Source organism: Dunckerocampus dactyliophorus, chromosome 18 (assembly GCF_027744805.1).
Source record: "Dunckerocampus dactyliophorus isolate RoL2022-P2 chromosome 18, RoL_Ddac_1.1, whole genome shotgun sequence".
NCBI lineage: Eukaryota > Metazoa > Chordata > Actinopteri > Syngnathiformes > Syngnathidae > Dunckerocampus > Dunckerocampus dactyliophorus.
The window spans coordinates 13293982-13318915 of NC_072836.1; the positions used below are offsets into that span (position 1 = coordinate 13293982).

Consider the following 24934-nt stretch of genomic DNA (forward strand, 5'->3'; position numbering starts at 1 on the left):
GTTTCAAAGAGCCATCCATTGATTGGCTCGTTGTGTATTGTTTTTTTTTTAGAGTAAACCCTTATGATCAAGGATATTATGAGTAGCTTTGGATTGGAATATTTCAAATGTACACGTCCTAGAATGTGCTGTGGGCCAATAAAAACAATCCGCGGGCCGCAAATGGGCAGCACAAGTGGATTTGATTTAGCTAATGAATAAAGTAAAAATCATAAAACCAAATAATAAAATCTATAAAATAATATATATATATTATTGAATATTATATTATTTGAATGGGAAATGGGTACAAAAAAATTGGTCCTGATGTATAAAAATAAAAAGTGCTAATGCAACAAAAACGATGCAAACCGCCATAAAATTCCACAAACGAAGAGACCGGAACTAATATATGAATTTGTTTAGACCGGAGCAGTTACGACAGTGCACCACATAAAACCATTTGGAGCACAGTAGGAGGTGTGTCGGCAGCATCGATCTTCGCTGAGGTCAGCATTGTGGACGTTTTTAAACTTTACATTGCAGTCTTGAGACATGATTTGAATGAGTATTTAACTATTTTTAACTTCGCATATGTATGGTGTAGCGTGTCATGTATATAGTGGATACTGCACGTCAATTTAATGGAGATATATTGTCAACACTGGTTTCAAGCGAGACACCACAAGATATGATTGACATAACTGATTATGACATAACTGCGTTATCGTGACAATTGGAATGCTGAATCACCACCTAGCGAACTGGTTAAACTTGTTCCTAGTCTCAATTTTCACTCTTCCGGTTGACGACAGGTGCAAATGAATTCAGACACAAAAATAAAATGTTAATAAAGCCAGTGGGATCGTGTGTCGTATCCATAAACTATTGCTATTAAGTAGTTAGTTAGTAGTAATTATTAGTTGTATTGCTCCTAAGAGTGTTGACTATCTGTATTATCTCTCAACCTTCTCAGATATATGTAAGCAAATGTATTGGAGATTCTGCTGTTCGAAGACCATGATTGATCAGCCATGGATCAGATCACCTTTGATTATAATACTGTGCTGTCAGATGTTCACATGCTCCTGCCCAATTCACGTCACCTCATGACACGCCTCAACAGTGTTGGACAGCCTGGTAGGTTTATATACAGTATGTATCTAAGTTAGTGTTCTCATGAGCAAATATACTGCATATATTTAGTTTTTGGCTGTGGAATACAATGATTCTTAAGGATTGACCTTGTTGCTTACATGTGATTTGCACTTTTGGCAAGCACAAGCCTGTTTGCCATTCTACATTGAAACTGGACACTGTTAACATTTAGAGTATTTTTAGTGGACTGAATGTATTTATAGTTCCAACATCAGCGGCCCAGAGTTACACCAGCGACTAAGTTTGTAACAGCAGCATCATTAGTAGACAATTTAAGTATAGAGGGAAAGTGGGCACTCCATTCCGCGGAATGATACGGTGCAAACAGTTTGTTACAAGAAAGTTTGTCCGATAACCGAGACGGTGTACAAAAACCAGGTGGAATTTTTTGTCGAAAAACGAATCATACAAAAACTGTGGCTTTGGAAAATCGAGGTTTGACTGTACTAAAAATATTGATTAATAATATAATAATATTTATAATATGCCAACACAGTAACAGCTTGGAGATCGGGAAGACCTGGATTACATTCTCCCCTGGGCATCTCTGTGTGGAGTTTGCATGTTCTCCCCGTGTGCGCGTGGGTTTTCTCCAGGTACTCCGGCTTCCTCCCACATTCCAAAAACATGCAAGTGAGGTTAATTGGCGACTCTAAATTGTCTATAGGTATGAATGTGAGTGTGAATGGTTGTTTGTTTATATGTGCCCTGCGATTGGCTGGCAGCCAGTCCAGTGTGTACCCCGCCTGTCGCCCGAAGTCAGCTGGGATAGGCTCCAGCATGCCCCTGCGACACTAATGAGGAAGAAGCGGTATAGAAAATGGATGGATGGATATACATATATATAATATTAATAATATCAGCAAACCTGCTAGCAGATCAAGAAGTTACTTAATTAGTCAGTTATGTAGGTTCGCATGAGTTACGATCCGGGACCACCAGCGAATGGCAAAAAATGCAAGTACAGTAATTTATACTGCCATTAAAATGTCTGTTTTTGACACACGGCTAACGTGTGTTGACCCTGCCGAGTTTTGAGGCCGGATTGACTGTGTAAACTAGTGCTTCCCTAGCTGCTATGGAACCAGTTAAGTGCGATAAACGAGGGATTACTGTACACCAGAAATGTGATATTAGCTGTCTTGCAGTGTTCAACGTTTGCAAATATTTTGTTAAAATTGAATTTGTTAAATCCACTGAGTAATTAGTCCACTTTTCCAGTTTTCCAGTTCCAGTATAGAAAGGGGTTGCCATTTACTACGCAGTTCATGTTTTAAAATCTTATCTATACGTGTTTAGTGTAAAGACACGGTTAACAAAAGGCTTTTGCATTTGAAATAAAAATGAAATGCAGTGATTTATTCAGCATACGTTTAGCATGTTGTCAGGTAGCACAACTGATAGGTTGAATGTTTATTTAAAATGATAAATAATAGTTTAAAGTAAAAACAAAATGTTGATAAATGTGATGTGAATAGCAGTTGGATTGAATGCATTTACTTGTAAATTGTTATTACTTCCCTGTCGTTAAATATAAAGTTGGATGGTAAAAATACTAAATACCTCCACCTAAGTGCAGTATTCTTAAGTTACTGTCTATGGAACACACAATGCCAAAATAATAACGTGTTAGGCATTGTAGACGCTCTAAGGTATACCTGCCAAAGATTTCACTGAGAATAAATAAGAGGAAAATGTATATTGGGTGTTGAAGTTAAAACTACATTTCAAAATAAATTGAAGGACTTAAGACATGTCCCAAAATCCAAAATGTGCATTAAATCCATTTAAAAACATATTTTGTCCAGTTATTTTGTTAGAAGCTATTTGTTATTCACCCATATTGTCTTTAACCCGTTTTTGTCACGTTAATGTACATACTGTACTGTATTTTTTTTTTTGTTGTTCCTCCAGTTTTCACCTCCAAATTTGAGATTTTGTCTGATACTGAAAGGCATGACCAAAAGGATTCTCTAACAAAGGAAAACAGTGACACTGAGACACAAGTCGTGAAACAAAAGGACGGAGAAGAAGTTGGTGAAAGCACTGTTGAATCTGGATTGGACGAGGATGGAGATTTTGACATCACACGTCGGTAGGGGAGCGCTCCAGACCACTTTATATCGGCTGTTCTTTCAAGGTGTGTGCGCAGCACACGTTTCCATCCGGAAAAGGCCAAAAGGCAACATTTACAGTTTGATTACTGTATTTTATATAATAGTATATAGCAGGGGTAGGGAACCTATGGCTCGGGAGCCAGATGTGGCTCTTATGGTGGACTTATGATACTCTAAAATTGTTGGTCATGTGTAATGGATGCCAGCCTGTGTGGCTGTGCAAGCGTACGTTGGCAAACATCACTCCCTCTGCCTTAAGAGCTGCGCTGAACACACGGTCGACAGTCTGGGTTTTTGGCCGTGTGGTCAACGCTCTCGTCTCCCATTGCGAAGGTCGTGTGTTCGAGCCCCGGCGCGGACAGTGCGAAGCAGTGCGGCTTACACATGCTTAATAATGCACACATTTAGTTGTATTGTCAGTTGTTGTTAGCTGTATATGGCTCTCACGGAAATACATTTTAAAATATGTGGCTTTCTTGGCTCTCTTAGCAAAAAAGGTTCCCGACCCCTGGTATATAGTCTACAGTATAGTACTTATACTGTATATATTACTTACTCTCCCCACAGTATATGGCAGTAAATTGTGTATATTACTAAGTTTGGCTTCAGGGTAAAAATAACATTTTTAATTTGCGTTTTCATCTGAAAATAAGTTTGGAAATTACTTTCCGAAGCAATTACGCACAAATTAAATATAATTTCATCGTGTGGTTCATCATGCATTTAAATCACATTCTTGGACGATATACAGGACTTGTGTCCCCCAGAGATACATTCAAATTGTTTTGCATCTCTTCAGACCCAGGAAGAATACTACAGGGGATTGCCACCGAGACATTATCTGTCCTGTCATTCTCAAACAATCCAACACGTCCACTTTGCTCCAAGAATTAGATGCAGAGGATGAGGCAGATGACAGCTTTGATGGCGTTATACGCATCGGTAAGTACCAAACTGTTTTTGTTGGCCTTTGGTCAAAGGTCCAAATATGGATGAGCTTTGTAAAACCTGAAAGAAAAGAGTGAAATGTATAAGACACAGAAATGAGGACTGATTGTGGATAGAATATGAAGTTGATACCTTCATATTTAATATTGTGCTGAGAGGTCAAGAATAAAGAGGCAAACAAGTCGGAAAGTGACTTACAAGAGTTCACATGTAGTCTCGGTTTAGATGTTCTCTTGGTCCTGTGATGGACTGCACTATTAACAAATCAACAAATTAACGCTATCAAATGATTAACAGTTTTAATCAGAATAATCACAGTGACACTGGTTGTGAATTAATCTAGAGTGATCATGATTGTAGCCCATTTCATTACCGATTGTGTTTAATTTTGTGAGAGCAACAAAATAACACCTGGGGGAGATTGGTACACTTGAATCACTTGATCGGCGTTCTTATTACCCAGCACATCAATACCAATATCAACCGAACCGAAGAAGCATTCTAATTGTGAGTGGAGTATTGTACATTGGCCACTAGGTGTCAGTAAATGTTCGGTGAGACAGGCACCAGACGTAATCACCAGAACAGGCATTTATTGCAGGTTTAAATTCTCACAACAGGCACAATAATCATAACAGAACTAGATCAAACGATGGCAGTAGACATTGCGTGTGAATGCCGAACAGCTTAAAACTAAACTGAAATGCTGTGAAAAGTATGAATCTTGAAATGTACAATGAATGTAGGAGCAGTTTGGAAGCTGAAGAGCTGAAGCTGGACTGAAATGCTGTGGAAATGTGCTGAAATGTCGAATGAATGTAGGAATGGTTAGAAGTATTTTAAGAATGTGGAAGTGACACTAGGAGACTGGCTGAAATTCTAGCACGCTAACACTTGGCATGATAGCGCTAAGTTTGTATGTAAGTATATAGCTACAAAAATGGCTAAAACTTTTAACATGTTAGTCTATATAAGTTCATACAGGAGAAAATGGTTAAAGCTGGTATGTAACAAGTAAGGAAAAGTGAAAATATTGAATTACAGTACAGTTAATGTGGGATTTTTTTAAAAGTCCTGATAGCCATGTTTCTTGAGTGAGCTGACTTATTTTGATGTTGTAATAGTTAAATGAAAATAAATATCTATATTATTAAACGGAAACTGCTAAAAAAAAAAAAAAAAAGGAAACACTTAATCACCATGTCAATCACACTTCTGTCAAATCAAACTGTCATCATCATAATAATAATACATTTGATTTCCATTGATATTTATGTGATTTTGTTGTCAGTACATTCAACTATGTAAAGAACAAAGTATTTAATAAGAATATGTCATTCATTCAGTTAGATGTTATTTTAGTGTTCCCTTTTTTTTTTTTGAGCAGTGTGTTAAAATGTAATAAGGATGGAAAAAGGTCACGGGGGGACTGAACCAACGGTCCTCAGTTTGACCATCGCCTCCCAATTAGTCTACAGGTGGCGGCCATTAGAGGACAGTGACTTCTTCTCAGAATGTTAAATTTACATGCTACATATTCATGGCTCAACTTCCTTGGCTCCTTCCCGCTGCATTAACTGCATCGTCCTTGTTGGAAAAAGTCACCTAGTTGGAGCGGCGTATCGTCACACTTTACAAGCTCAGTGAAGCTGCACTCCAAATGGACATCATTGTCTTCCCAGCACTGGTTCCCGACTCATGCATCCCTGACCAGTCCAGTCTTGCCTCCAGAGCCGACGGTGCCTTACCCCCTTTACCCGGTGCCACCGCTCCCGGCGGATCACTTACTTCCTCCGATTCCCCTTTTCCAAACTCCATCAGCGATTATGCATGGGGCAAAAACCCTCGCTACCTCAACTCAACGTGATCCCGCAGCTTGGTCCCTGGTCGCTCCCTGCAGTGTGAAAGCCAAGCAGCCCCCCCACACGATCCACCACAAAATCTCTCTGAATAACAGGTTTGACATTCTCGCTCGGCAGGATTTCACTCCTCAAATGGACTTATCTAAAAGCCAAAGACTTCCGACTCTCCTTTGACAACTCCACTCACTCCTCACCCCTGCAGCTGAAACCCTCATTCATGCATTCATCGCATCACGTATTGCCTACTAATAGCATTCTTTATGGCACACCCACCAAAGTCCTTAACAAACAAAATTCAAAGCTCTTCAAAGCTCAGGTACTTACCCGTACCTGTTCATGAGACCACATCACCCCTTTCCCTCAGAACCTCCACTGGCTCCCTACCCTTTACCTTATCCAATTCAAAATTCTCTTACCCACCCATAAAGCACAACCAGGTCCCCTCTTACCTTGTTCTTACCGTACCTTACCTTACCTAACTTGCTCCACCCCTACCCCCTTCCTGTGCCCTCCACTCCTCAGATGCAAACTCCTGGCTGTCCCTAGGACAAAGCACCAAACCTTGGGGGACAGAGCCTTCTCTGTTGCCGCCCCCTCCCTTTGGAACTCACTTCCGCCACACATCTGTGACACTGCTGGCCTTACCACTTTCAAGACGAACTTAAAAACGCTTGTTCCACGCTGCTTTTAACAGATACTGGAACTCTTTAAAACGTACATATTAATACGTCACATTGCAAGCTCTTAATCTTGTCTTTTGTATGCAGCTTTAACTATTTGTTCTGAACACTCACTTTCTACTGTTATTTTGCTTTTTTGTACACTTATATTTGTTTGCTTTCACCATGTAAAGCGTCTGAGTTTTTGAAAAGCGCCCTATAAAAATAAGGTATTATTATATATTTGACAGAGTGAAGCCGCAAAATTTGAAGTGCGACATGGCAAGGGATTACTTTGTAGAACTTATGAATGTTGGATTCGTTTGAACATTTCGAATGTTAGAAATGTGCCAGTATAGCTTTCCACCAGGAAAGGGTGCCAAATGACTAATTTGGAACTCGGATAAGTTGTCTATTGTATGGCCAACATGTCCGGAATGACCTGAACATCTGATGGTTTGAGTCGGTTGACAAGGGGCAGAACAAGCAGAATGTTAAGCGATACGCGATAAGATTCATTTGTGTAATCAGTGTTAAGGTTATATAGTATTTGAAAATGACAAATTGAAACCTGTCAACGTGGGAAAAAAGATCCAGAAAGAATGACAGAACATAAATGCTAAATGAAAAATGTCTTCAACGTAAGTGTTTGTGTCAGTTGAGAAGTTGGTCACAACATCGCCATCAAACTGGAGTGTGACTCGAATGTCGTCTTCACTGACGGTAAACGTGGCCCGCCACAGCAATAGTTGCCCGCACCACATCTGAAGCCCGTCATCGTCACCGTGGTGGTAGAGCTTCACAACTGTAAGACAAAAAGCAACACATTTTGTGAACAGCTGGTTTAAACCAAACATTTTAAGACCGCCTTAAGTCTATGACCTCCAGTGTCAAACAGAATAGGGTGACTTTTTTGGTTTATTCAAACAAAACTGGTCTAGTACAGTTAGCAAATTCATAATTTTAGCAATCTACCAAAGGCACTGTTAAATTGATTACAGTACTGCAATACTCATGACGGGAGTTGAATGTTAAGGGCCAGAGAGGAAGCAGAGCGCAAAGAATCAAAAATAAAGAACAATGATACAGTGATGAGGTATCAAGAACTTATTGGAATAAAGAATCAGATAAAGAATGCAAATGTTGAGTTATGTACTTACTTGGATATTTGTGTAGTCAGTGCTGTACAGTGCTGACTCTGTGTAGTGTCTGAGGTCAAACTGATAAATAGAGCAGTAGACAGTGTGCTTTGATGTCAAGAGTTTGGATTAATGTTAAAACTTACATCCATAATGATGCCTTCAGTGGTGATGAACGTATCCGGTTCACTAAATTTTAATATTGCTTTTATCTCTACAGTATTAGAAGGAGGGAAGGGCCTTTGCTTGGTTTTCTACAGCTGGCAACACTGCAACCTGAACCGCACTGAACACATCCATTGCTGGCCTTAACAGGATCTAATTTTTTGGATACCTGCCAAGACCATAGCTCTCAATAAAATAACTCGCTGTATTCCCTGTGGTATGCGGTTGAAATAAATTCATTTGTGGACTTGGCAGCCATCAGACAGGGTTACCGCAGTGGCTTTGGCAGACCACAGCCACTAGCTTGCCACCTTTAAAGCGTGAGGTTGACACTTTTGTGACCTTCTGTGTCTCTGTCACTTTGATATGGAGTGGAGGGACGCCCCTGATGGTTGGTTCAACACTTCCAGGGAATGGAGAACACTGCAGGTTTGGTAGAAATCTGTGCAGGTTGTATCCTTGAGGCTCATAGACAGCAGCAATCAATATATTCATAGGTGCTTCAACTCTCACCACAACACATTTAATACCAGTAACACCCTGGGTGTACTGCATCCCCTTTCTTGGGCCAGGATGTGATTTTTCACACAAATAGCCACTTCTCCACCAATTTTGTTTGCCAGTTAGGACAGTTTGAATAAGAAACACATCGATTCCTGTCAAACATTGTGTAACCTTCCGGTGGAACACTTGCAGAAGACAAAGAACCTTGAAGATGTGTTTCTGTGAAGCACAAAGCATCAGCAAAATGCATTTTATGGTGACATGTGATGTCCTTGATATGACAAAGTCCTTCAGTGTAATGATGGATGATGACCAGGTTGTTTGACTGGCTGTCATTCCTTGTAGCTTGTGGATTGTACAGGCAGAATGAAGCTTAATAGGAAAGTGTCGCCGCACCACTCCAGACTCAGCTTCTCTTTCTGTCGGCCAAGTTTCTGCACATGTGTTTCATTGTCATAGTTGACTAAATTGACAAATTTTGCAAACGTTCCATTGCACAGTTCTGCTTGAACGTTGATGTTTTGTGTGATCATGACACAAGCACCAATTGCAACTTGTAGTGAGTCTGGTAACTCAGTCTTGTTTCCTTGAACGGGGTTGGCTTGTGCAGCCATTCTGCTGGTTCTTTGATCTTTTTTGTAGTCATCTGCATCAATAGTTACAATGTGGTCATGAAGCTGATGCCACATCTCAGAGTTGTGGCCAGTTTATCCGTGGCACAAATGTGCAGTATATCCTTTGGAAACCAGTCTGAATGGGTGTATGCCGTAGCAAGCAAAGCTCAGACAGTTCATCAGAGTGTCTTTCACACGGATTTTGTTCAGCACTTCAGCAAAATGAACATTGTCTTTTTGTGTCATGATTTCAGTCATGATTTCATGTAAAAATGACACGCCAATGGTCCAGCCGAGTTGGATGGTAAACACACACAGGTTGGGACTGTCTCGCACCAGGTAGCTGGTAGAAATCTCAGACAGCGAGAGATTCCACCAAAATCCGTTCCTTTAATCTGTTTGAATCTGGCATCCACAGAGGCAAAAAGATCTTTTAACACCATAGAAATGTCATCAAAAATGAGAATTTCAGCATTGGACAGCTCCCCTCTCACTTCATCCACTTTATTGAAATGGAGGTTTGAGACTTTTCGTTTGAGTAGACAATGCAAGGTGGATCCGGAGATGTTGAAGGCTGCTGTGCCAGTGAAGATGTTAGTTTGGATGATTTCTGCTTCCTCAGCCATTTGTGGTACTCTGTGCAGGATCATTTATTATATCTTAGTGAGGAGGCGTGGTTGCCCCCGTTGCTAGGTATGACGCAGTCTTCTAAGAGCTGCGATTTGTTGTCACAAAAAGGGGGCAAAACAATAAAAAGAAAAAATGCGCTCCTCGTAATGAATGGACAGTAAAATCAAACGATCATATAACTTGGACTGTATTAAGAAATGTATAATCGTATAAATGTATAACCCAATGTGCCCATTTGGGGTAGAGGGTAGTTGGTATGGTGACAGCCTTGGAAGTTAACTTATTTGTATTTGCTGGAATCTGCTGGGAGGAATTTGATTTTTTTTGTTGTTTGTTGCAAATGTCCACTTGGGTGTTGATTTTGCAGTGATCTTTTTGGACCACCGTCTTAAGAGGGGAGGTGTTACGGCCCGTAGGTTCTTCTTGGCGCTGCTGCTGGCTGGTACGGTGACCTGCAGCACCTGTGGCGGCTAGGGTGTCAGAGGTGATTTAAGACCCAGCTGCCAACTAATCAGTTTTTCCTTCTCATTCCCCAGACTGGGAGCATGCTGCAGGTCCTCCTCCCAATTTTGGCTTGGTTTGGTAGTTTTTGTTGACTTTAGGTTTACACATTTCCAGGCATGTACACCCTACACTTATACATGGTACTGATGTTGACTTACAATGTTTTATTATTCAGGTCATATTTGGATTTGGTTTAATTTGGTCCGTCCATCTTCTATGTCACTTATCCTCACTAGGTTCGCGGGGGTATGCTGGAGCCTATCCCAGCTGACTTTGAGTGAGGCGTGGTACTGTGTGGGCAACATGCTAGCCACTAGGCCACTGTGTGGTCGGCTCTAGAAACAATTAACCGCAATGAACGAGGGGCGGCTGTAGAGAGGCTTTTCCTTTTTTATTGTGATGCCACAAGATGCATTTCACAAATAAACAGTTTGTGCAAGATAAGACAAATAGTAAGTTAGAGAGAGTACTATATTTTAAACATTTGTTCTGAAAAATCATGAACAACAGTCCACTAAAATAACATGTTTACATACTGTCAACAAGTAAAACAGTTTGGTTGTACTAATTTACAAATAATGCAATTAAATATCGCTTGCAATCATACAGTTTGGAAAGCTGCACATTTCTATGTGGCACAAACATCCGTATAAGAACAAGGTGAAGTGCAGAATATGAAACTGTGGACAAATACAATCAGTAAATTTTAAACTTTAAATAATTCCATGGATACACTGACCTAGCAAGCTTGTTGCTGTGTTGAGCATGTCATCACTCAAAAAATTAGATATGAACCAAGATTTCATTTTAATGCCAATATCAGATATCTATATTTACTGTTTTAATTAAACTGAAAACACATATGGTATCCAGATTGCAGAATAGCATTATACAAAACCAAGCACGCTCTACTCCAGGGGTCACCAACCCATCGATCGCAAGCTACTAGTGGATCTTTGGGAATTTGCCGGTCGATGGCGAGAATATTAGAAAAATATCACATCAGTGTCCTCCCCCCAGGCATGCATTTTGACCAGTGAACATGCCCGTAAGCGCGCCACCCACCAGATACACAGCCCGCAAGTTCCAGCCAGGAGCCGTCCCCAAAACCCAGCCGGAGGAACCAGTGCTCGCCTCGCCCCGCAACAACAAGCGCTGAGCGACAAGCGAAAGAGAAAGGGAGCGATGTGCCTGAGCACACAACAGTAATTATTCCAAGTTAATATGGCTCAAAATCCGCCTTTGCTATCTCAACACTAAGGCACAAATAGAACTCCGTAGACGTGCACCTCCAAAAAAGCCTTTGAGCCGCGGCTTGTTATGCCTGATGATTTGAACACATTGAGCAGTCTCTCTCTCCCTCTACAGTACATGTACAGCAGGGGTGTGCAAAGTGTGGCACGGGGGCTATATGCAACATGCAGCTCTTTTTTTTGTTTAAAAAAATAGAGCAAAAAGGCAAAATATAAAGGCCTACAGTCTCAGTATTTAATTTTTTTTTTTTTTTTTTTTTACAGAGCATACTATGGCAACACCCCTGGAGGATGTCGGCAAACAGGTCAGTAACTTTTTGTCTTTGCGTCCTCTGTTGCCCAGGATTGGGATTAGAAGTATTTTTATGTTTTAATATGAACTGTATATTAAATAAAGAAGAGATGAAAAAGAAAGAGATGAGTCACGAAAGTCCAAAACATGAGTTAAAACCTTCAATTGCTTTGCAAAATTCAATAAACACCTTCTGCTTTGCTAAATACAAAGTGCAGCTTCTCAATACAGCCATTAACACACATTAACACATTATAGAAGTATTACAATAATGTAATTAGATTCTTTTGTCTGTCTGCAATTTTCTCTTTAACATCCCAAGGGGGCAACATGGAAAGATAATGATGGACCAATGATAATAAAATACTGTACAGTATGTGCATATGCCTTTTGCCATTGTGTTTTAAATAATACATTAAAATCTCTTTGAGTTTGAGTTAGAACGTCTGCTTTACTGTCAAGCGATCCGGGTTTGAATGTCTTGGAACTCTGTGGGGTGTTTGGTCCATACCGTAAACACTGGCTGCTTCTTTAATCACAGTAATTTGCTCATGATCATGTGTTTCATGCATTTTGCATATTGTTCAGCATTGGTAAGCATTTTCATGTAAACAAATTTCAAGCATAATGTATTTAATATTGCATGCATCACTCGAGAATTGATGTTGAGGTACTTTTTATGGAATGGTTTGTGGTGCCAATTCACAACCAAACTGTTTCCACAGTGGACTGCATACGGTAAAAATCATTGGACCGTTGGACGTTTTAGGTTATATAAAGTTTACCTGTAAAAGATTCTAGTGTATTTTAGGTTGACACAGACGCCAAACATGCCTAACCTTTTGTGAGTAGTGTATCAACAAACTTGATTTGTTTCCACACTGAGCACTTAACTGAGGTCATAACAACTTAGCTAAATATTTCTGTGGGCATATTCCACATGTATTAAAGTGTCTTTTGTTTGTCTCCCTTCTGCCAGGTTTGGAGAGGGGCATTCCTCTTGGCTGACTTCCTCCTCTCCAAGCCACTCATGTTCAAAGCGGCGACTGTTATAGAGCTAGGCGCTGGTACTGGTTTAACCAGTATCATCATGGCCACCATTGCCAAACGAGTCTACTGTACAGGTATAAGGTCATCAAGCAATAAAAAACAAAAACATTAGAAAGATGTAACAAAGCTATTGACATTTCTGATTGAATACTCTAATAATATGTTGCAGATGTTGGAGAGGACCTTTTGAGCATGTGTAAGAAAAATATAACTTTAAATGAAGACATGATCGAGCGTGCAGGTGAGAAATGGGATAAAAACTGAGTGAATTGTAATACACTGGGGTAGTTTAAACCTTTAATGAAACACTCAAGTCACTTTTGGTGTACACTTTAAGTGATTCGTAAATGTTTTGATGCAACATCGCTGCTAGCGGCATGTCTAAAAATGAGAGAAAAACAAAAACAAAATGGTAGAAAATGGGAGCCAGGGTTTCGTAGGATTTTTTTTTTAGCGAATACTACGGACCGGTAAAATTTGTCATACACAGTGGTTTGAAAAAGTGTTTGCCCCCCTTGATGATTTCTTTTTTTTTTTTTTTTTTTGCACATTTGTCATACTTTGTTTCAGATCAAACACATTTAAATATTAGTAAATTACAACACAACTGAACACAAAATGAAGTTTTTAAATGAAACTTTTGATTAAAGCCATTTCTAAAGCGTTACTTACTGCAGTACATGCCGCTGTTTTGCAGGTTAGCGTATAGCTACTGGAGCAGGGGAGCTAAATGCTGCTTGCTAACCGCATATAATAGCGAGACAAACGGCCAATGCCACAGCCACGCACCAAGCGAAAAAAAACAGAAAGTCCTCTAAGGTGTACTGTCTGTCGGAGTATGTGGGAACAAAAGCTGAATAGGGATGAGATTTTTTCTTTTTCAAATGAGGGCTGCTCTGACCCAGTTTTCTGAGTGAAAAGTGTGGACTAAATAAGTGGCTTAACCGTGCATGTGGTACTGGTGTGCTTTTATTTTGATGGCTGGACTTACAGGATACAGGAAGTGTAACACCAAGTTTGCACGAATGATACCAAAGGGACCAGAAGGTAGTTGTTTCGTTCAGTTGAGTTTTTTTTTTTTTTTAGACAAAAGTAAACATATGCAGCAAATGTGTTATCACTTTCAAGTACATTTCCAGAATGAAATAGTACCAGAACAGGCTGCTGCAAAACAGTAAGGAGTAAGGAAATAACAGTAGACATAATTAACAAAATAAATGGAAAATGAAATGATAAACTAGGTGTTTCCTGCAAGATTTAGATCATTCATTGGATGAGATAGTTTTTGTGTTTTGTCTGAGGTGGACCAAACCGAAAGCTACTTTGTGAAATACGCCTTGCTGACCTTTTGAACCCCCTCATATACAAAATACCACAGAATGGAAGTTGGACTACCTCAAGTTCTCAGATTTGGGACAGGTGTGACACTACAAGTGTGCACGTCTGATGGCGCTCACAGAGATCTAAGGAATGCTCAGGTCGTTTGTTTGTATGCTCAGACACTTGAAAAATTAGAGGGAACATTGTCTGCAGCAGGACAATGATCCAAAACACACCAGCAAGTCCACCTCTGAATGGCTGAAGAAAAACAAAATGAAGACTTTGGAGTGGCCTAGCCAAAGTCCTGACCTGAATCCTATTGAGATGCTGTGGCATGACCTTAAAAAGGCGCTTCACGCTGGAAAACCCTCCAGTGTGACTGAATTACAACAATTCTGCAAAGATGAGTGGGCCAAAATTCCTCCAGAGAGCTGAAAGAGACTCATAAGTTATCACAATCGCTTGACTGCAGTTGTTGCTGGGTGTTCCAATCAGTTACTAGGTTTAGGGGGCAATGACTTTTTCACACAGCCCCATGTAGGTTTGGATTTTTTTTTTCTCCTTTAATAATAAAAAGTTTAGTTTCAAAACTGCATTTGTGTTCAGTTGTGTTGTCATTGACTAATATTTTTAAATTTGTTTGATGATCTGAAACATACAGTATAAGTGTGAGACATGCAAAAAAATTTGAAATCAGGAAGGGGGCCAACATTTTTTCACTCCGCTGTAAATAAAACGTTGTTAGTTTTTTTTTTAGAGGGCTTTTTTGTTGAAATAGGTGTGTTCCGTGGACGTGCATTGTTAGCTCCCTCATGCTAACTTGTTTTCTCTCTTTATAACGCACAGAAAAGGGAAAGAAATGTGTTCATGTCTCACATAAGGATTGTGGATTATGGGCAAAATTTTTAAAAAGTGCAGTTTTCCTTTAAGTCCCAATCCTTGTAGCAGTTCAGAGCGTTGTAGAGAGCCACCGAACACAAGCGAATATACGAAGAACCTGCCACGATTGTTGAAAGCAGTCTTCCTTTATACTGTTCAGCTCAGGGGGAGTGTCTCAACCTCTCCCTCTGTGTCCTCGGAACCACCAGGCATTTGTGAACTTTATCACCTTTTCACTGAGTTACTGTGAGCCCCAGTGCCCTTTTATTGAATTACTTATGAACTCCAGTAACTCTTCCTCTGGGTCACTGTGAACTCCAATAACCATTCTAGCATTGTCATATCCCAGTTGTTTCTGGATACTGCTGATTGTTTGCTCTGCTTTTTGCAATAGTGTATGCAAGAGTTCCTAATGTCATGTAGTGTGTGTGTGTGCGTGTGTGTGAACATGAGGTGTCACTAACTTGTGTTGTAAGGTTACTTAGTACTTAAAGTGATAGTTATACTAGATTGAGCATGCTAGACTGTCTGTCCTCTGTTCCCTGACTGTTTTCTTATCGGTTACAATGTGTATTTACTTTCTTTCTACTAACCAATACGTGTCTACCTCTGGTGGACAATTCAAGGTACTATAAGTCTACCACCTGTATCTAGTGGTTAACTAGGGGGTTGTTTCCAGGTTGCTAGACGATAGTGATGGAAATTCCTGGTCTTTTTAGAGACGGTTGTTTTGACTCGGCTCACAAAAAAAGAGCCGACTCTTTCGGCTCCCAAGTGGCTCCTAACATTTTTTTGGTCTTAATTTAAACCAAATGATGTGTATTGTGTAAAATGAATTACTAATGTAAAAAAAAAATACATGATACCAAATGTTTACTATGATGATGCCCTGGTCCAGATCTGGGAGGAGATCCCCCAGGACACCATCCGTAGTCTCATTAGGAGCATGCCCCGACGTTGCCAGGCATGCGTACAAGCACGTGGGGGCCACACAAACTACTGAGAATCATTTTGAGTTGCTGCAATGATATTTTAGCAAAATGGACCAGTGTGCTGCATCATTTTTTCACTTTCATTTTTGGGGTGTCTTTGATTTCCCCCCTCTATAGGGTGATCATTTTCATTTCTATCAAATTATGTGGCATCATTTTGTTACTAATACATCACCCACTTATTATCAGGAAAGATATTCAAGATCATTTTTCCCCCAGTTTAGATCTGATGTGTTTTCCAAGTGTTCCTCTAATGTTTTTGAGCAGTATATAATATAATTAAACATATGTTTAATTATTCCCTTGTGATAATTCAATGGATGGCATCTAAATTCTAAAGTCTCATACAGTCACTCGTAAGGCATCTTTTCCACTGGTGGAAACCGGAAGGACATTTTAGTAATTTTGAAATAGATTTAGAAATATATATATTTATTTATTTACACCCCTGAACTTATTTATTGAGGAAAATGCCTTAAGGGCAACACAGGACTACTAGTTTCATTTATAGTGTAATTAGTAGTAATTTCATGAAGATTAAGAAACATTTACATTTTATATCTCGCCCTACCCCGGAGGCATTGCGCCTCCATGGTTGCATAATTCATGGATGCGTGGAGCCTCCATGTGAGCTCCAAGTGTGCTGTGGGAGCTGACTCCACACTGACCCTTTGTGACTGCTTTGGAGCGCGGCGGAGTGTATTGTATTGGCAACGCAATTGGCTCCCAACAACGCAAGCCGGCTCTTGTCATTTATTTCAAAGAGCCGGCTCTTAGAGACTATTTGTTCTCGACCAACACATCACTGCTAGACAACAGGTAGCGCCAATTCCATTTGTGGCGGTCTAAATGTATTAGTGGAGGGCTGCCACACATAAATGAATGTATGGGAAATACTGATAAAAGTTTAAAAAGTTACTTAATTCATTTTTGGTCCCAGCAAAGGTCATTTGATAATTCTAAATGTCTGTCTTCAGAAATGCCAGAATTTCATCCTACGTGTTGAAAATGTTGACTTTACTGTACATACAGGTGTATACTTTCTTTTTTTTCAAAAGCTGTAGAAAAGTATGAATTAACTTTTTTACTCACTGCTACTTTTTTCTGACCACAAGGTGGTGAAGTTAGAGTGAAACAGTTGGATTGGCTCAAGTCTGACCTTTGCACAGGTAAGAATCTTTTTAAGTTAAGTATTATTATTAAGTATAGTGCAAGAAAATGTAATATGGCTTTTTGACATGCGGTGAGCTAAGACTCAATAAATGACAGTATATATTGATATTGTTAATTTTAATGTCAGTTCAGATTTTACTCTCTACTTTCTGTTCTTCTGCCCTTTGAAAATAAAAACATTCCATTCCTCTCACTATAGATTCCGATGTGGAATTTAGGTGGACAGAGGAGGAAGTTGCAGACATACATGACAATGCTAGCTTCATCATTGCTGCTGATGGTAGGTTGGGGAGTCACAAATGAACACAGTTATCTGTTAACTGTGTTGAAACATCCACACTTGCTCTATTCTGTTAAAACACGGGTGTCCAAACCTTTTCCACCAAGGGCCACATACTGAAAAATGAAAGGATGCAAGGGCCCCTTTGATATTTGGATTTGTTCAAAATATACAGTATATTTCAAGAAAAAAAATGCATTTCAGCTTTGCGATAGGTGAAAATGTGTATCATTGGTATGAATTTTGGTCTGTGCTCTTTTTGTCTAATTTTTGCAGGTTTCTTTTTAATTATCCAAATATTTCAACGTTCTTCTTCAATAAATTTTCTTCTCATAGTATCATGACTTTACTCCCATAATATTAGAACTTTCCCCAACCTAATTTTCTAAAAATGACAAGTTTATTATGTTTCGTTTTCTACACGAAACATAAAACAAAAAAAAACACTTTATATTTAATATTCTCTATGTTACGAAAATGACATTTTTCCTCATAATATTCTAACTTTATTATTATTTATTTATTTATTTATTTTTTGCTCCTTTTATTCATGACAATACAACATTTTTGTCATAATATTTTGACTTTATTCTTGTAACGTCAATTTTTCCTCAGCCTAATTTTCCAAGAATCACAACTTTGTTTTGTTTTTCATATTACAACTTTAACATTTTTAAATTATTTTTCTACTTTTTAATAAAAATAAAATGACATTATTTTTCCTCATAATATTACAACGTTATTTTCATAAAATTATGAGTTTTTGTCATTAGATTACGACTTTTTTGCAATGTGTTTTGGGTGGCAGTCGAGGATGGGCGCCTTGGTGACTTGGTCTTAGGCGGCCAAATCTGGTTCTTGGGACATGGAACGTCACTTCTCTGGTGGGGAAGGAGCCCGAACTTGTGTAAGAGGTTGAAACATTCCGACTAGACATAGCCGGACTCACCTTGACCCACAGTTTGGGTTCTGGAACCAAACTTCTCGAGAGGGGCTGGACCTTGTTCTACTCTGGAGTTGCTGCAAGGGAGAGGCGGCGAGCTGGTGTGGGCTTATTAATAGCCCCCTGCCTCGGTGCCTCCGTGTTACAGTCATCTCAGTGAACGAGAGGGTCATCCCCGATGCCTTCAGGTTGGGGAAAGGGACCTGACTGTCGTTGATGCGTACGCGCCCAACAGCAGTTCAGAGTACCCAGCCTTCTTGGGGTCCATCAGAGGGGTGCTGTAGAGCACCCCAGCTGGTGACTCCGTAGTTCTACTGGCAGACTTCATCACCCATGTGGGCAATGACAGTGTTACCTGGAGGGGCGTGATTGGGAGGAACGGCCTCCCCGATCTGAACCCGTGCATTATTGGACTTCTGTGCGAACCACATAACAAAACCCCATAACAAACACCATGTTCAAACATAAGGCTGTCCAGAAGTGCACTTAGCACGAGGACACCCTCGGTCGCAGGTCTATGATCGACTTTGTATCATCAGACGTGCATCCGCATGTTTTGGACTCGCGGATGAAAAGAGAGGTTGAGCGGTCAACTGATCACCACCTGGTGATGACTTGGATTAGATAGCGGGGGAGGATGCCGGACAGACCTGAGATACCCTAACGTGTAGTGAGGGTGTGCTGGGAATGTCTGTCAGATTCTCCAGTTTGTCGAGTCTTCAACTCTCACCTCCGGCACAGCTTCGCCTGCATTCTGGGTGAGGACAAGGATATTGAGTCCGAATGGACTCGTATTCCATGCCTCCATGCCGATTGGAGCTGCGGCCGCTAGGTGGTCTGTGCCAGTCGTGGCGGCAAGCCCCGAATCCGATGGTGGACACCAGAGGTCAGGACAGCCGTCAAGCTGAAGGAGTCCTGTGGAGCATGGATGGCTTGTGGGAGTCCTAGAGCAGCTGACAGGTACCGGCAGGCCAAGCGGCATGCGGCTTCAGCGGCCAAAGCAAAAACTCGGGTGTGGGTTCGGTGAGGCCATGGAACACGACTTTTGGTCTGCCTCAAAAAGGTTCTGGCAAACCGTCCGACGACTCAGAAAGGGGAAGCAGTGCCCGCTCCACACTGTTTACAGTGAGGATGGAGGTCTGCTGACCTCGACTGAGGATAATATAGTCGGACGGTGGAAGGAATACTGTGAGGCCATTCTCAATCACGTTGACATACCTTCCATAGAGGCAGCAGAGTCTGAGGACACGGACGTGGACGGACAGTTCCATCACCGTGGCTGGGGTATCTGGTGTAGTCAAAACGCTCCCAGTGGTAAAGCTCCGGGGAGCCCTGAATTCCTCAAGGCTCTGGATGTTGAGGGACTGTCTTGGCTGACATGTCAGAAGGGTGACCGGAGGATGTGTTCCAAACAAGGGGGGAACACACTCCTCAGCCTCTCTGGAAAAGTCTATTCCAGGGTGCTGGAGAGAAGGGTACGACGGTTAGTCGAGCCTCTGCTACAGGAGGTGCAATGTGGTACATGGGAGTTTGCCCATGTGCTACATGTGCTTTGTGGACTTGGAAAAGGCATTCAACTGTGTCCCTCGCGGTGTGCTGTGGGGGGGTTGCTCTGGGAGTACGAGATTGGTGGTGTGCTATTACGTGCCATTTGGTCCTTGTACAACAAGAGCAGGAGCCTGGTTTGCATTGCCAGCAGTAAGCCTGGACATAGGCCTCCGCCAAGGCTGCCCTCTGTCACCAATTTTGTTCATAATTTTCATGGACAGACTTTCTAGGCGCAGCCAAGGCAATCCGGGCATGCCCAGCCGGTTGAAGGCCCCGGGGCAGACGTAGGGCACGCTGGAGGGATTTTGTCTCACAACTGGCCTGGGAACACCTTGTTGTCTTTCCGGTGGAATTGGAAGAGGTGGACAAGGACCGTTAAGTGTGGACTTCGCGACTGAGACTGCTGCCCCCGTGACTCGGACCCGCATAAGCGGAGCAAAATGACTGGATGGATGGATTACAACTTTTTTTTTCTCCCCTCAATATTTTGACTTGACTTGAAAATTACTGCTGATGTTTCAATTTTTGCTATTGTTTTTTGTGTTTTTGGTGAGAGTTTTCTTGTTGGATTATTCTGTGCCGCAGTCTGCAAATAGCCCCCGAGCTGCACATTGGACACCCCTGTGGTATAATATAAACCCTCCTGTTGTGGTCAGTGTGACCCAGAAGACACCTGTGCAATAATCATGCTGTCTAATCAGCAACTCAATAGGCCACACCTGTGTGGTGGATGGATTATGTCTGCAAAGCAGAAGTGCTCACTCACACAGTTGTTGTATGAATGTGTGGGAAAAACTGAACACAGAAGAATCATGATAACAATATGCAGAAATGGAAGAAAAACAATGTCAATACACCGTCGTGGTTCAAAAATCCATCATTGCCCATTTTCACAAATGCCTTTGGCAAAATTCAGTGGCTTGGTTTTGGTTATGTCAACAACCGCTTATCTCCACATGAGTCAACCAGTCCGAGTTGTCGTCTTAAACAGGGTCCACTGTATATTGTGTAAATTTTTTGTTAATCTGCTTTAGAGCTTTTGAATATAATTGCAGTACTGGCGAACAAAGAATGTACTGATTCATTATTTTCTGTCCTCAGTTTGCTACGATGACGATCTGACAGATGCCCTGTTTCGTACAATCTATAGACTGTGCAGTAACTTCGTACACGCCTGCACCATTTTCATCTCTCTGGAGAAAAGGTAGGCGAAAGCCAACCCTTGCTTCTTTAGAACACAGTAGTTGAAGCATTTTATTCTTTCACAAACCCTTTCGCCACTTGCTTATGTTGATGAAATAGTCACTAGTAATCAGCATCAAATTAAATTTAACTTTATTAGTTCTAGAAACTTATAGTGGCTAAAAAAATCTAATTATCCCCAGCATCAAATCCAAGGATACTGAATGATCCACCACCATCAGTAGGAAGCATGGCAAAAATTTAGGATTATTTCAAACATACAGTATTATGTGTCCAATCTACAAGGTTACTAAACACTGTTTGTTATTCAAGCATAAAGTAAGTGATAAATTGTAATCTGGTGTTATGAAGGTTGAACTTCACCATCCGAGAAATGGATGTGTCCTGTGAGGCCTACAACCATTTCAGACACTGTCTGTCCCAACTTGAGGACCTGGTGGACGGACAGTGCAGCTATACTGTAGAACAGCTTCCTTGTACTTTCCCCCAGTTTCTTCGGTATGAACGCATAGAGCAACTGGTAAGAGACACTCTCCTCTTTTAACTTTGAAGTAAACTTAAGCAATATGTGTTGGTTACTTATCATATGCTGGATAGTTTAATAATGTACCGGATCTTAATTTCGCATTTTGCATCAAAGTCATGCCATGCATACATCCAAATCTACAACAGAATTGAAGGAGGTCCTCAGTCTACATATTAGTTAATTTATAAATTAAATAACATAGAACATATGAAGTACAATGAAATCCAAAAATTTAATTAGTTATAATCTAGACAAGCACTTGGAGAGCACAGACCTTCGCTAACCGCCATAGTTCCCCCATATTGTGATTCACACCAAAGTAACACTCCTAAATTTTTGGGATTAGAAACTTGTCCCGTATTTTTTTTTTCCATGTGCTCTGACCATTTTATGTGGAGTTCTATGCACAAATGCGGAAAATTGTCCTATCTCGCAATGTTAAAGAATCCTTTAAAAAAATTCCTGGATCCAGACAGTGACCCGGATCACCCCCAAAATGTAATCAGTTCTTCCATATCCCATTTCTGCAATTCCTGAAAATTCCATCCAAATCCATTCAGAGCTTTTCTAGTTACTTTGAACACAAACAGATAAACACAGGCAAAAACATAACCTCTGCGCTGTGAATGCGCTAACTGTTTCCCCTTCTTCATGTCTCCCAAGTGTAAGGCGGACTCTTTCAATGGCAGTGCGTTGATAAAAAGGAAAGCCATTCCCATGGAAGACAAACTGCACATCGTAAAATGCTCAGAAAGGGGAGACACGCTGACCAACATTAGCCGCATGCTTGGTCTTAGCCGGTGTTAATTTACGTATGAGTTCCAACACTAAAAAAACCTACTTGCATTGCGTCGTAGGACCTCCTGTAAAGATTACTTAACGCACACACACATTCTCTTCTGCAGAATGTTTTTGACATAATGACTACCGGTAAATTGATTCCGACTGTTGATCTGTTGCTATTCCAGGAGCTGTGGAAGGTGACTACCAAGAGAGTCCCAGCTGACCAAGCAAAGTCTTGACCTGCACCTGCAACACTACCCTCTCCCAATAACTTTTTTCAATGCCTAAGTTTCAGGTGTTTTGCTGGGTATTTGCATCTACGACTGGGCAATTACCTGAACCACAGTTCAACTGGGAAAAAATACAAATACTGTAAATATGTGAGCTGTGTTGATGAATGTAAAATTACAGTGGATCCCCGCGCACTCGCAATTCAGCATTTGCGACCCCACCAATTTGCGGAGTTTTGATTAAAACGCAGTGACATGTGGTGAGGTTCATGGCTAGTGATGCAGTGACTCCTTTTGAGTGTTTTTGTGTTAGTACAGATTCAGACTTTTTTCATTACGATCGATTGCTCGGTATTGGAATTGGCAGCATAAAACCCTGATCGAAGCATCCCTACTTGTACAAGTAGACACTTGTTGACATGACTGATGCCCGCTGACTGTACCCTGTCATCTTAATTTGCGAATCAGATCTCACCAGGTCGGGTCCATGGGGCCCGGCCGGGCACAGTCCGAAGAGACGACATGGGTCCTCCCTCCAATGAGCTCACCACTCATGGGAGGGGCCAAAGGGGTCGGGTGCAGAGTGAGCTGGGTGGCAGCCGAAGACGGTGACCTTGGCGGTCTGATCCTCGGCTACAGAAAGTAGCTCTTGGGACATGGAATGTCACCTCTCTGGTAGGGAAAGAGCTTAAGCTGGTGCACAAAGTTGAGAAGTTCCGGCTAGATATAGTCGGACTCACCTCAACGCATAGCAAGGGCTCTGGAACCAGTCCTCTCGAGAGGGGAAGGACTTTGTTCCACTCTGGCGTTGCCAGCAGTGAGTGGCGACGGGCAGGGGTGCAATTCTTGTTGCGCCCCGGCTTGTGGCCTGTATGTTGGAGTTTAACCCAGTGAACGAGAGGGTAGTTTCCCTCTGCCTTCGAGTGGGGGGACGGGTCCTGACTGTTGTTTGTGCTTATGCGCCAAACAGCAGTTCAGAATACCCACCCTTTTTGGAGTCTCGAGAGGAATTACTAGAGAGTGCTCCCTCAGGGATTCCCTTGTTCTGCTGGGGGACTTCAACGCTCACGTTGGCAGAGACAGTGAGACCTGGAGAGGCGTGATTGGGAGGAACGGCCCCCCTGACCTGAACCCTAGATGTGCTGTGTTATTGGACTTCTGTGCTCGTCACAGAATGTCGATAACAAGCACTATGTTCAAGCATAAGTGTGTCCACATGTGCACTTGGCACCAGGACACCCTAGGCTGCACTTCCATGATTGACTTTGTGGTCATCACATCGGACTTGCGGCCATATGTTTTGGACACTCGGGTGAAGAGAGAGGCGGAGCTGTCAACCCATCACCACCTGGTGGTAAGTTGGCTCCGATGGTGGGGGAGGATGCCAGTCAGACCTGGCAGGCTCAAACGTATTGTGAGGGTCTGCTGGGAACGATTGGTAGAGTCCCCTGTCAGAAGGAGTTTCAACTCCCACCTCTGGGAGAGCTTCGACCTTGTTCCGAGGGAGGTGGCGGACATTGAGTCTGAATGGGCCATGCTATGTGCCTCGATTGTTGAGGCAGCTGATTGGAGCTGTGGTCGGTGCCTGTCGTGCCGGTAATCCCAGAAACCGTTGGTGGACACCAGTGGTGAGGGATGCCATCAAGATGAAGGAGTCCTATTAGGCCTTTTTGGCTCATGGGAAGCAGCTGACAGGTATCGGCAGGCCAAGCGGTCTGCGGCTCTGCAAAATCTCGGACATGGGAGGAGTTCGGAGAAGCCATGGAGAACGACTTCCGGACGGCTTCGAAGAGTTGCTGGACCACCATTTGGCGTCTCAGGAGGGGGAAGCAGTGCACAGTCAACACCATGTATGGTGGGGATGGTGTCCTGCTGACCTCAACACGGAATGTTGTGGATTGGTGGAAAGAATACTTCGAAGACCTCTTCAATCCCATAGACACGTCTTCCAATGAGGAAGCAGAGCCAGGGGACTCCACAGTGGGCTCTCCTATCTCTGGGGCTAAGATTGCTGAGGTTGTCAAAAAGCTCCTCTGTGACAGGGCCCCGGGAGTGAATGAGATCCGCCCGGAGTTCCTTAAGGCCATGGATGCTGTAGGCGTGTCTTGGTTGACACGACCCTGCTGCATCGCGTGGACATCGGGGGCACTACCTCTGGATTGGCGGACCGGGGTGGTGGTCCC

General features: G+C 41.8%; 1 protein-coding gene and 1 long non-coding RNA gene across 4 annotated transcripts in view; one reads left to right on the forward strand and one right to left on the reverse strand.

The window, feature by feature from the left end:
• Positions 1 to 396: 396 nt before the first annotated feature.
• On the forward strand, positions 397 to 22852 carry mettl22 (methyltransferase 22, Kin17 lysine). 3 transcript variants are annotated; one of them, XM_054758559.1, is made up of 12 exons: positions 397 to 488; positions 956 to 1134; positions 3052 to 3232; positions 4054 to 4196; positions 11797 to 11837; positions 12804 to 12948; positions 13044 to 13115; positions 17181 to 17234; positions 17438 to 17518; positions 21111 to 21213; positions 21564 to 21732; positions 22707 to 22852. In XM_054758559.1, the coding sequence occupies exons 2-12, from the start codon at positions 1014 to 1016 to the stop codon at positions 22758 to 22760; spliced, it is 1164 nt and encodes a 387-aa protein (XP_054614534.1). In that variant the 5' UTR covers positions 397 to 488; positions 956 to 1013; the 3' UTR covers positions 22761 to 22852. The 3 variants fall into 3 exon arrangements, with proteins under 3 accessions (XP_054614534.1, XP_054614535.1, XP_054614536.1); XM_054758560.1 differs by having other exon boundaries at positions 956 to 1119; XM_054758561.1 differs by lacking the exon at positions 21564 to 21732 and having other exon boundaries at positions 22707 to 22850.
• LOC129170709 (uncharacterized) overlaps positions 7235 to 24934 on the reverse strand; it is a 61831-nt gene continuing 44131 nt past the window's right edge. The window contains exon 5 of the long non-coding RNA XR_008566662.1: positions 7235 to 7528. This is a non-coding gene — a long non-coding RNA (uncharacterized LOC129170709). The remainder of the gene's footprint in view (positions 7529 to 24934) is intronic.

What these genes read in the sequence shown, in the direction of transcription:
- mettl22 (XM_054758559.1), top strand. Translation starts at nt 1,014, where the DNA reads ATGGATCAGATCACCTTTGATTATAATACTGTGCTGTCAGATGTTCAC. An exon ending in GATTTTGACATCACACGTCG is followed by an intron (nt 3,233 to 4,053) that starts GTAGGGGAGCGC and finishes GCATCTCTTCAG; the next exon opens with ACCCAGGAAGAATACTACAG. An exon ending in CTTCATCATTGCTGCTGATG is followed by an intron (nt 17,519 to 21,110) that starts GTAGGTTGGGGA and finishes TTCTGTCCTCAG; the next exon opens with TTTGCTACGATGACGATCTG.